General features: G+C 35.2%; 1 protein-coding gene across 1 annotated transcript in view; it reads left to right on the top strand.

The window, feature by feature from the left end:
- LOC144958908 (low-density lipoprotein receptor-related protein 1-like) overlaps window positions 1-12,500 on the top strand; it is a gene marked incomplete in the record, with an annotated part of 328,538 nt that overhangs the window by 196,621 nt on the left and 119,417 nt on the right. The window contains 8 exon segments of the mRNA XM_078891197.1: window positions 517-633; window positions 2,276-2,416; window positions 2,799-2,921; window positions 4,362-4,478; window positions 5,482-5,607; window positions 6,689-6,883; window positions 7,482-7,686; window positions 10,422-10,598. Coding sequence (XP_078747323.1) covers window positions 517-633; window positions 2,276-2,416; window positions 2,799-2,921; window positions 4,362-4,478; window positions 5,482-5,607; window positions 6,689-6,883; window positions 7,482-7,686; window positions 10,422-10,598 — 1,201 coding nt within the window.

The raw sequence follows: 12,500 nt of genomic DNA, 5'->3' as shown, positions 1-12,500 counted from the left end.
TTGTCTGTAGTGTTTCATTCATCCTGTTTTGTTGATAAAGGGGAAACCCGAAGTGTCCATTGTATCTGTTTTCGTATATTAAATTGAAGCTTACATTCAATTTCACATCGTTATGTATTTGCTCTGTCTCAAAATTATGCCTGTTGCCAAGACAGCATAAGATGTAGTCGCCTAGGCATTCCACAATGGAATATAGATAATTCATCAAACAAGATGTCTGATGTCAACAGGAATCACCCTTGTTGCCCAAGTGAGCAAATTGGGGGTTAATAATCTTGCTCAAGGAAAAAAATGAAAGTGCCTGAAGCGGGGCTCGAACCCAGGTCATCCGGATCACAGTGCAATGCCTTAACCACTCAGCCACTTCATCCCCCAATAACTTATTAAGATAAATATTAATTCTCAATTTTTTTTTTTTTTTTTTTTATGTAATAAATTCAAAAATTTTCCTTTCATATCCAGCAGTCCATTTACTATTGTAGTCACCCATCTTTCTTTCTTTCTTTCTGTCTTCAGAACGTGTACCTTGCCATGACGATGAGTTTGGTTGCCTGGACGGAACTTGCCTGAAAAAAATGTACAGATGTGACAACAAAAAGGATTGCCTGGACGGGTCGGATGAATCCAATTGCAGTAAGAAATTAGCATATGTGACCCAACGTCTCAAAACGGTATTATGTCGGGATGAACCTGATGCTAAAAAGTCAAATTAAAACTAAACTGGTCAAAATGATGAATGACTGGTATTTAGCATTCAAAGATACGATGTTCATTCTCCTGAATAAAACAAATAAACGCAACGGAAGTCTGATATTTCTGGCCACAAATTCAATTTTCAGCAACTTAGTCCTCCCGACTTAGTAACGTTTTGAGGCGAAGGGTCACATATTATTTGAATGAAGATATATGTCCCTTTTTTTATCAGTGTTTGTGAGTGGAGCAGGCACTTATGTTGATAACAACATGAAATGAAGTGAGTAGGAAAGTGCCAGAAGACAATAGAGAATAAAAATTTCGCAGCGGCAAGATGGGGGTTCAAATCCACGACCTTACTGGTACGACAACTCTGCCCGGCTGGTGAGAGTGCCTCTCTTCCGTATGACTGGGTGGGGTTCCTGACCTCCCATAGCGGGCAGGGGGGTACATACTGCGTCTTCTATCCCCTTATATCTGTTTTCTAACATGCTTTCTGTCTTTGTCTTGGAATGAGATTACTGGTGGTACGCTCTTGGAATCTACATCTGATCCCTATTTGTTCCCAGTTCCCCTTTGTCTTACCTTTTATTGTGTGCTTTAATTGTAATTCTAAACTTTTTACTATCCCATTTTCTTCCTTTTTACTGGCGCTGATATAACCTAAATGTGTTGCAAGTGCCGTAAAACCCTTAAAAACAAACAAAACTACAATAATCCATCCATTTCGTCAGTCTTTCATTCCATCCAACCATTCATTCCATTAGTCTTTGCCATCCGTCCATCCATCTACTTCCATCCATCCATCGATCTTCTTTCATCCATCCATCCATCAATCCATATACTCATCCATCCATCCATCCATCCAGCCATCCGATATCCATCCATCCATCTTCTTCCATCCAGGCCTCTTCTGTATGAGCTATCCTCCACAATCCCAAAAAAGGATCGTCTCTAACCCTAGTCTTTTATTAGAGCTTTCTCTTCCTGACTTCTTGAGGTCACAGGGTTTATCAGTGTTCTTGTGAGATTAGGAAGTGGACAGAGTGGAAAATGCTGGACAGGTCAATTGACCGTATGCCCTTATAAATGAGGAGATATAAGAAAATCAAAAAAAAAAAAAAGTGAGAGAGAGAGAGATAGAGAGAGAGAGAGAGAGAAAGAGAAGGAGAGAGAGAGAGAGCTAGATAGAGAGAGAGAGAGAGAGAGAGCGCTAGAGAGAGAGAGAGAGAGCTAGATAGATAGATAGATAGAGAGAGAGAGAGAGCGCTAGATAGAGAAAGAGAAGGAGAGAGAGAGAGAGAGAGAGAGAGAGAGCGCTAGAGAGAGAGAGAGAGAGAGAGAGAGCGCTAGAGAGAGAGAGAGAGAGAGCGCTAGATAGATAGATAGATAGATAAAGAGAGAGAGAGAGAGAGAGAGAGAGAGAGAGAGAGAGAGAGAGAGAGAGAGAGAGAGAGAGAGAGAGCTAGAGAGAGAGAGAGAGAGGAATTGTTCGTTGTTAAAGCTGCCATACATATCTATTTTTATACCAATCCCAATCACTATTGTTTATTTATTTATTGATTTGTCTTTAATTGTCCAGCCAAGAACACGACGACCAGTGGAGTGACCCAGTGTCACTGGACACAGTTTATGTGCGATGACAAGTCTCGGTGCATTCCCTCCACTTGGCAATGCGACGACGAGTACGACTGCCTGGACCAATCAGATGAGAAACATTGTGGTAGGAAGCAAGGCTGTATTTGGGGGGGGGGGGGGAGGTTATTATTATTATTATTATTATTGTTATTATTATTATTACTATTATTATTATTATTATTATTATTATTATTATATTATTATTATTATTATTATATTATTATTATTATTATTATTATTATTATTATTATTATTTATTAGATTAAATTGAGCATAACAGTTGTTGGAAATATAATTTCATATTATAAAGTTTTTTATATCTATAAAGTCTATATAAAGTTTTCTATAAAGTTTTTTTCAAACGCATCTCTTCAAGCTGGAGCGAAACTTTTGAGAGTAAAGTGATCGTCTTCCGAAGTTCCATCCATTTTACATTTGTTTCTTTTTATAATATCTTCTTTAATCAGCCAAAGAATGTCCCTTGCCGAATTTCGCTTGCCTCAAGCACCCCACGATGTGCCTAGACCCCAGCAAGTTGTGCAACCAGGTCAATGACTGCCCCGATCACTCGGACGAAGGCAGGCTTTGTGGTCAGTAGTATTTGAATTCATTCGTACAAAGGCGGGAACAAAGTCCTTCTCTCATTTGTTTAGTCTGTCTGTATGGAACACCATTCCACAGAGCATCCGAGAATCCATTATTATCATTGTCTGTTTTCAAGAAATCCTTGAAAACATTTCTTTTTTGATGTCATGTACTTTATTGTTTTGTGTTGATGTAATTTAAATCGCCAAGAGCCTCATTGTTGATGATACTGTGCGCTCTATGTGTGGTAGTACCACATTATCTCATTCATCTGTAGTGTTTCATTCATCCTGTTTTGTTGATAAAGGGAAAACCTGAAACATTCATTTGATCTGTTGTTGTAATTAAAATTGAAGCTTACATTCAATTTGACATTGTTATTTCTCCCTTCATTCAATGATCATGACATCCCAGCCATTTCTCTCCCCCAGACTATGACCTTTGTATGTTCTTTCTCCCTTCAATGATCATGACATCCCAGCCATTTCCCTCCCCCAGACTATGACCTTTGTATGTTCTTTCTCCCTTCAATGATCATGACATCCCAGCCATTTCCTCCCCCAGACTATGACCTTTGTATGTTATTTCTCCCTTCAATGATCATGACATCCCAGCCATTTCCCTCCCCCAGACTATGACCTTTGTATGTTATTTCTCCCTTCAATGATCATGACATCCCAGCCATTTCCCTCCCCCAGACTATGACCTTTGGATGTTATTTCTCCCTTCAATGATCATGACATCCCAGCCATTTCTCTCCCCCAGACTATGACCTTTGTATGTTATTTCTCCCTTCAATGATCATGACATCCCAGCCATTTCTCTCCCCCAGACTATGACCTTTGTATGTTATTTCTCCCTTCAACTGGGTGGGGATCCTGACCTCCCATAGCGGGCAGGGAGGTACATACTGTGTCTTCTATCCCCTTATATCTGTTTTCCAACATGCTTTCTGTCTTGTCTTGGAATGAGATTACTTGGTTTTGTCCTGGCCCTGGTCGGAGTCCTGGCTGGGAGGAAAACAGTCAAATGCATAGTTATTTTTTGGGAGATGATATTTTTTTTCCTTGTAAATCATCTCTCTGTTATGTATTATTATATTTGTTATTTTGAATGTATAATGTAAGCATTTGAGTGTATTCCTTTTTGTTGGATTTTGTGCTTGTGTCCTAATGAGACATAGGTGATCTCAAACTAAGTACATTGGTGGTATGATCTTGGAATCTACATCTGATCCCTATTCGTTCCCAGTTCCCCTATGTCTTACTTTTTCTTGGGTGCTTTAATTGTAATTCTAGAACTTTTTACTATCCCATTTTCTTCCTTTTTACTGGCGCTGATATGACCTAAATGTGTTGCAAGTGCCGTAAAACCCTTAAAAACAAAAAAACAAAGATCTCCCTTCAATGATCATGCATGACATCCCAGCCATTTCACTCCCCCAGATTATGACCTTTGTATGAACCACGACTGTGAACACCAATGTCACCGGTCTCCCTATGGATTTGTCTGCTCTTGTCCCGACAACCAACGACTTCGACCAGACAACAAGACCTGTGTGGGTGAGTGGTGGTGGGATTGGTTATCTTGTCTCTCTCTCTCTCTCTCTCTCTCTCTCTCTCTCTCTCTCTCTCTCTCTCTCTCTCTCTCTCTCTCTCTCTCTCTATCTCTGTGTCTATCTCTCTGTCTATCTCTCTCTCTCTCTCTCTGTCTCTCTCTCTCTCTCTCTCTCTCTCTCTCTCTCTCTCTCTCTCTCTCTCTCTCTCTCTCTCAGAATATTTTGAAATTAACTTTATCCCTAATATTTCAAAATCACGTTCTTCATATTCCATTGGTGATCATCTACAATTGTAACATTTCGTTTTCTAAAAATTGTAACATTTCGTTTTCTAAAAATTGTAACATTTCATTTTCTTAAAATTATCATGTCAACTATACTATGTCTTGTGAATCGCCATTTAACAGATTTGTCGGATTCCTGCACTCTATAAATTATATCGATTTATATTTATTTCTAATGAAAGAAATAGCTTGGAACAAGTATTTCTAATGAAAGAAATAGCTTGGAACAAGTACTTCTAATGAAAGAAATAGCTTGGAACAAGTACTTCTAATGAAAGAAATAGCTTGGAACAAGTACTTCTAATGAAAGAAATAGCTTGGAACAAGTACTTCTAATGAAAGAAATAGCTTGGAACAAGTACTTCTAATGAAAGAAATAGCTTGGAACAAGTACTTCTAATGAAAGAAATAGCTTGGAACAAGTACTTCTAATGAAAGAAATAGCTTGGAACAAGTACTTCTAATGAAAGAAATAGCTTGGAACAGGTACTTCTAATGAAAGAAATAGCTTGGAACAAGTACTTCTAATGAAAGAAATAGCTTGGAACAAGTACTTCTAATGAAAGAAATAGCTTTTTGACCTCCGAGGATTAACACACTCTACAGTTTATAGTTCAAAGTAACGTTTATATTGTGTGTTACCAGTCTTGAAAAATATAACTGCTATGTTTCTGATATTGATATGCTTGACTTGACCCATGACCTTTCACCCTTTCACACCAGATATCAACATTTGCCACCAGTGGGGTATTTGTGGTCAGCTTTGCTCCACCACCGCCTCAGGGCACAGGTGCTACTGTAGAGATGGATACTCTTTAAAACCTGATAACTACAGCTGTAAACCAGATGGTAAGCCTGCTGGTGTTTTCTCTCTCTCTCTGTATCTGTCTCTGTATCTGTCTCTCTCTCTGTCTGTCTCGGGGCACAGGTGCTACTGTAGAGATGGATACTCCTTAAAACCTGACAACTACAGCTGTAAACCAGATGGTAAGCCTGCTGGTGTTCTCTCTCTCTCTCTCTCTCTCTCTCTCTCTCTCTCTCTCTCTCTCTCTCTCTCTCTCTCTCTCTCTCTCTCTTTCTCGTTCTTTCTCTGTCTCGGTCTCTATCAGTATGTCTCTCTCTCTGTCTCTCTCCCCCTCTGTCTCTCTCCCTATCTCTCTCTGTCTCTCTCTGTCTCTCTCTCTCTCGCTCTCTGTCTCTCTCTCTGTCTCTCTCTCTCTCTCTGTCTCTCTCTCTCTCTCTCTCTCTCTCTCCCTATCTCTCTCTCCCTATCTCTCTCTGTCTCTCTCTCTCTCTCTCTCTGTCTCTCTCCCCCCCTCTTTATAAAGGGTCCCTGGCCAACAGCAACACGTAACATGTAGAATGAGACATGACGCCTGTTAGGCCAGGTACTCATTTTACACTTGAGTATGATGAGAGATTTTGAGTAAAGAGCCTTTTCCAAGGACTCAAGTTTGTGCTGAGCGAGGCTCAAACTCGGGACATTCCGATCCGAAAGCGAGTGTCATACCCCTAGACACTTATATGATCATTTGACAAAATGGGTTCAAAACCAATTGGATTCGCATAGAAAGGAAGACATTCGTGCGGCTATGTGGTCTTTGTGGTATGACACTCGCTTTCGGATCGGAAGGTCCTGGGTTCGGGGCCTCACTCAGCGCATAGTTGAGTCCTTGGAAAAGGCTCTTTACTCACACTCTCTCACTGTATTCGGGTGTAAAATGAGTACCTGGCCGTTAGTAATATCGCCTAAAAGGTATCGCGTCTCGTTCTACATGTCATGTGTAGCTGTTGGTCAGGGACCCTTTGTAAAGTGCTTTGAGCATGTTTAGTGTATATTGCGCTATATAAAAGCTCAAGCTTAAGTTTATGTTGAAGTCAATTTTCATTTCTCTCCCCCCCCTCTCTCTCCCCCCCTCTCTCTCCCCAGACAAAGAGCCTGTGTATATTATCTACTCCAACCGTCACCAAATCCATCGTATCAACCTCCACAACAACTCGGTGGTGTCCCTGGTCCAGAGTCTGCAGAACGCCATTGCCATTGACTTTCACTTCCGCAAGTCTCTCATTGTCTGGACGGACGTGCTGGATGACAAGATTTACAAGGGGGAGATGATTGCTAACAGTAAGTTGCTCACCTATTTGTGTCGGTGAATGAACATAATCAGTGGGGAGGTGAACATTTTGGATTTGGATTTATTTTCTTCTTGCATTTTCTGAAAGAATATCCTCACCAGAGCATTTTAATCTTTATTTGAAGTAAATCGGGTGATTTTTCATGAAGTTATGGTCAGATATATGGGAAAGGTATCCAGCAACTTTTCTCAAATTTCATACTTTTTCAGCTTGACTGAATTGGTTGCTGGGTGGGGGCCTTTATGGGAAGACCATGATGAGGAGTAAGCCTACAGCTGAATGTTAAAATAAGATTTGATACAATAATACAATTTCATATTTATTTCATTCAAAAATTATATCTTAAATGGGATAACTCATTTTATTTAACCATTTTCATATACCAAAATTTTAAAAAAAATTTAATTTAAAAACAAAAACAAAAAAAAAACAAAAAAAAAAAAAAAAAAAAAAAAAAAAAAAAAACCCCAGAAAACTAAACAAGCAAATGAAAAACAAAAACAAATAAAAAAAAAAAAAGAATTCAAAAGAAACAACAAACTATGTGTAAAAAATGTAAATGAATTCTTGTTTTGGATCTGCTCCAGCCGTGACCAAGATTCACCCTATCGTCGAAAACGGACTGGCCAAGGCAGAGGGAATAGCCGTGGACTGGATTACTGATTCTGTATACTGGGTGGATAGCAATGTGGATCAGATCGAAGTAGCCAAGTTGGATGGGTCGTACCGAGCTACCTTACTGGCTGAGAATATGACTAGCCCTAGAGCATTGGCTTTGGACCCAAGGGTTGGGTAAGTCATAAGTAGTTTGTTTTCCCCAAAAAATGTTATAGAGATTTTGAAAAAAAAAAAAGTATGTTATTGTTATTCAAATTTATTTGGAAATATTAACTCACTCAATCCTAGAGTTTTTCGCTACTTTTCAAAATTGGAAAAAATGTATTAAAAATTAGCATGTGCACCTTTTTTTAAAAATTCAACTACCATTGACATACAAAAACTAAAAGCATTAGTGTTGATACTATGCCTATAATTTGTCTCATAAAAATGTAATAAATAGGCATGGAGTAAAATTAACCCCGGGTAAACTACGGATATAGTCGGTGTTAGGGTTGAGTGAGTTAAGACTCAACAACTAGTCAGAAATTTTTCAAATGAAGAAATTAAGGCGCAGGCACCGGTGTAAGATAAAGAACTGAATAATTGTGTATGAAAGGTGCCAGACAAAGCAAGAAATAAAAATACAAGAAACGAACCATCCCAAAAATTTCAGTCTACCTCCCCAGTCGAGGCCGACTGATTTTTTGTGGATGTTTTTTTGTCTTGTATTTTTCTTTCTTGCTTTGTCTGGGGCCGTTTATACACAGTTGTTGAGTTCTTTATTTTAGTCAGAAAGTTACTCTCAACATTTGGATGCAGAAGAAGAAATTATTTTTTCCACTTAAGTTTGAATCCCCAACCTTTTGTTGTTGCAAGTATCAAGCTGCAATCTACTGGGCACAAGGACAAATTCCTGGAAAAAGGCTTTTTACTTACATTTTCTCACCTAAGCATTTGTAAGTGATGAAAGCTACTTTGAATTCAATTCATTGGGAATTTTCTCACCTAAGCATTTGTAAGTGATGAAAGCTACTTTGAATTCAATTCATTGGGAATTTTCTCACCTAAGCATTTGTAAGTGATGAAAGCTACTTTGAATTCAATTCATTGGGAATTTTCTCACCTAAGCATTTGTAAGTGATGAAAGCTACTTTGAATTCAATTCATTGGGAATTTTCTCACCTAAGCATTTGTAAGTGATGAAAGCTACTTTGAATTCAATTCATTGGGAATTTTCTCACCTAAGCATTTGTAAGTGATAAAAGCTACTTTGAATTCAATTCATTGGGAATTTTCTCACCTAAGTATTTGTAAGTGATGAAAGCTACTTTGAATTCAATTCATTGGGAATTTTCTCACCTAAGCATTTGTAAGTGATGAAAGCTACTTTGAATTCAATTCGTTGGGCATTTTCTCACCTATGCATTTGTAAGCGATGCAAGCTGCTTTGAATTCAATTCATTGGGCAATTGGAAGCCAATGTAGTGATTTCAGAACTAGGGTTATTCTCTCATGGACAAGCTCCTGACTATATCCAATCTCTCTTAAGCGTCAAAATACCCTCAAGAAATCTTCAATCCTCTATCTCCATTCAACTCGAAACTAGAAGGTCTACATCAAGAACAAAATTTTCCAACAGATATTTTTCTAATGCAGCTCCAAAAATCTGGAATTCCCCCTCCCCACAACCAGAAACTCTCCAACTTTTTAAATCTTTCAAGTCCAATTTAAAGACTGAACTATTTAAATTAGCCTTTGCTTAATTTAGATTATTGTTCTTCAAACTAAGCTTTCAGTGCTGTAAAAGGTCTACTTCAAGAGCGAAATTTTCCAATAGATCTTTCTCTAATGCAGCTCCAAAAATCTGGTATTCCCTGTCCCCGACAACCAGAAACTCTCCAACTTTTAACTCTTTCAAGTCCAATTTAAAGACTGAACTGTTTAAAATAGTCTTTACTTAATTTAGTTTATTGTTCTTCAAACTAAGCTTCCAGTGCCGTAGTTTTTATTTTATCTTCCCTTTGTGAGTTTGTGTTTTACTGTAAAGTAAAGTGCCTTAGAGCATGAATTCATGGAATTTGCGCGCTATACAAGTGATTTGTTATTATTCATCATCATTGCCTTTCTCACCCTCGGTCAGGGTATAGGCCACAGACAAACAGTTTCCATCCCTCTCTATCCTGAGCTATCTTTTTAATCTCATTCCATGTCTTACCACTTCTCTGTATATCAGTTTCTTTAATTCTTGTCCGTGTTCCTCGTGGCCTTCCCCTTGATCTTCTGCCCTGAGGGTTCCAGTCCAATACTTTCTCCTACTCCCTGTGTATGAATCCCGTCCCCTCTCCCTGAATATAAAATCTTCTCCCCAGACTTGAGGTGTTTATGTGTATGGTTAATTTATGACTCTACCTCGTACCCCAATTCCGAATTGGGTTACAAATGAAGAAGCACGTCATGACTGTCAGTTCACGTTAGACTGCCAAGAAGGCTGGACGAACGCGTCTTGTTTTGTCTATTTAATGCAAACCATTGTGTTAATTTTTTCCTTATCCCTATTGTTTTTTTAATCTGTTATTGGACCTGTGACATACCAATTCCCATTGGAGTGTATTATTAACACTGTGAAAATGGTGCTTAATGATTTAAACTTTTGAGGAAAAATTTTTCAATTACTTGGAATAAACAATGGAACCAGATAAAGTTGAAGATTTGAATAGGGTACTTTCTACCCCCACGAGGGAGAAAACTAAGGTTGAAGATTTGAATAGGGAACTTTCTACCCCCACGGGGGAGAAAACTAAAACAGTTATCTCCTTCCATTTCCAGCACACTGTTTTGGACAGACTGGGACAGCAAAATCTTCTCCCCAGACTTGAGGTGTTTCTATTATGATTAATTTATTATTTATTATCTCCTTCCATTTCCAGCACGTTGTTTTGGACAGACTGGGATGGCAACCACCCTCGTATTGAGTCCTGCTCCTTGGCAGGGGAAGTGAACACCAGGCGAATTCTCTATGACATCCGTAACAACAAAGGGACCGGCTGGCCTAATGGGATGACGCTGGATTACGAAACCAGAAGGGTTTACTGGGCTGATGCCAGGTACGGGACGGATAGAATAATGATGATGATAATAATAATAATAATAATAATAATAATAATAATAATAATAATAATAATAATAATAATAATCATGATAATGATAATAATAATAATAATAATATAATAATAATAATAATAATAATAATTAATAATAATAATAATAATATAATAATAATAATCATGATAATAATAATAATAATAATAATAATAATAATAATAATAATAATAATAATAATAATAATAATAATAATAATCATGATAATGATAATGATAATAATAATAATAATAATAATAATAATAATAATAATAATAATAAAATAATAATAATAATAATAATAATAATAATAATAATAAAAATCATGATAATAATTATAATAATTATAATAATAATGATATAATAATAATAATAATAATAATAATAATAATAATAATAATAATAATAATAATATAATAATAATAATAATAATAATAATAATAATCATGATAATGATAATGATAATGATAATAATAATAATAATAATAATAATAATAATAATAATAATAATAATAATAATAATAATCATGATAATAATAATAATAATAATAATAATAATAATAATAATAATAATAATAATAATAATCATGATAATAATAATAATAATAATAATAATAATAATAATAATAATAATAATAATAATAATAATAATAATAATAATCATGATAATAATAATAATAATAATAATAATATAATAATAATCATGATAATGATAATAATAATAATAATAATAATAATAATAATAATAATAATAATAATAATAATAATAATAATAATAAATCATGATAATAATAATAATAATAATAATAATCATGATAATAATAATAATAATAATAATAATAATAATAATAATAATAATTAATAATAATAATAATAATAATAATCATGATAATGATAATAATAATAATAATCATGATAATGATAATAATGATAATAATTATAATAATAATAATAATAATAATAATAATAATAATAATAATAATAATAATAATGATGATGATGATGATGATGATGATGATGATGATGATGATGATGATGATGATGATGATGATGATGATGATAATAATAATCATGATAATAATAATAATAATAATAATAATAATAATAATAATAATAATAATAATAATAATAATGATAATGGTAATAATAATAATAATAATAATAATAATAATAATAATAATAATAATAATAATGATAATGATAATAATAATAATAATAATAATAATAATAATAATAATAATAATAATAATAACAATATTAACAATAATAATAATAATAATATTAACAATAATAATAATAATAATAATAATAATAATAATAATAATAATAATAATAATAATAATAATAATAATAATAATAAGTTACTTACATAGCGCTCAACATCCACATAACGAGGGGTGCCTGCGCAAAGGCCGTAACGTCAAAAATTTCAATTTTTCGTTTTTTACATAAATCAACTTGGGTTGGAGTAAGGTTTATTTCTACAAAAAAAGATATGCAAAAATATTAATTAATTAATTTTTATTAATTAAAACACGAACACCGTAACGTTTTTAGACCGATAATGTGACTGCCCAAAAGCCGTAGCGTGTAATACAGACTTAAGACGCTCTAAACAGTGCCTATCAGCCACTGCCCAAAAGCCTTAACAGTAACTACCGTTTTACCGCCTGACGAAAAGGTGGAAATGCAAAGGTAAAGTTGACTGCCCAAAAACCGTATCTAGCAATAAGGCGTTTGGGCAGGCACAAAATTATGCCACCGTGGTTACAATGGCGAGCTCAATGGCCTTGACTGAATTTACGGTCTTAGAGCAGTGAAAAATATGGGGTTGGAAATGCGAGTTAGATCAACTGAAAGACCGTAAT

The sequence above is a fragment of the Berghia stephanieae genome, chromosome 13 (assembly GCF_034508935.2).
Source record: "Berghia stephanieae isolate SIO BIC M18660-M18661 chromosome 13, UCSD_Bste_1.3, whole genome shotgun sequence".
Classification (NCBI taxonomy): domain Eukaryota; kingdom Metazoa; phylum Mollusca; class Gastropoda; order Nudibranchia; family Aeolidiidae; genus Berghia; species Berghia stephanieae.
Note: the sequence above shows the minus strand (reverse complement) of the source record. Positions and strands in the feature narration are given on the sequence as shown.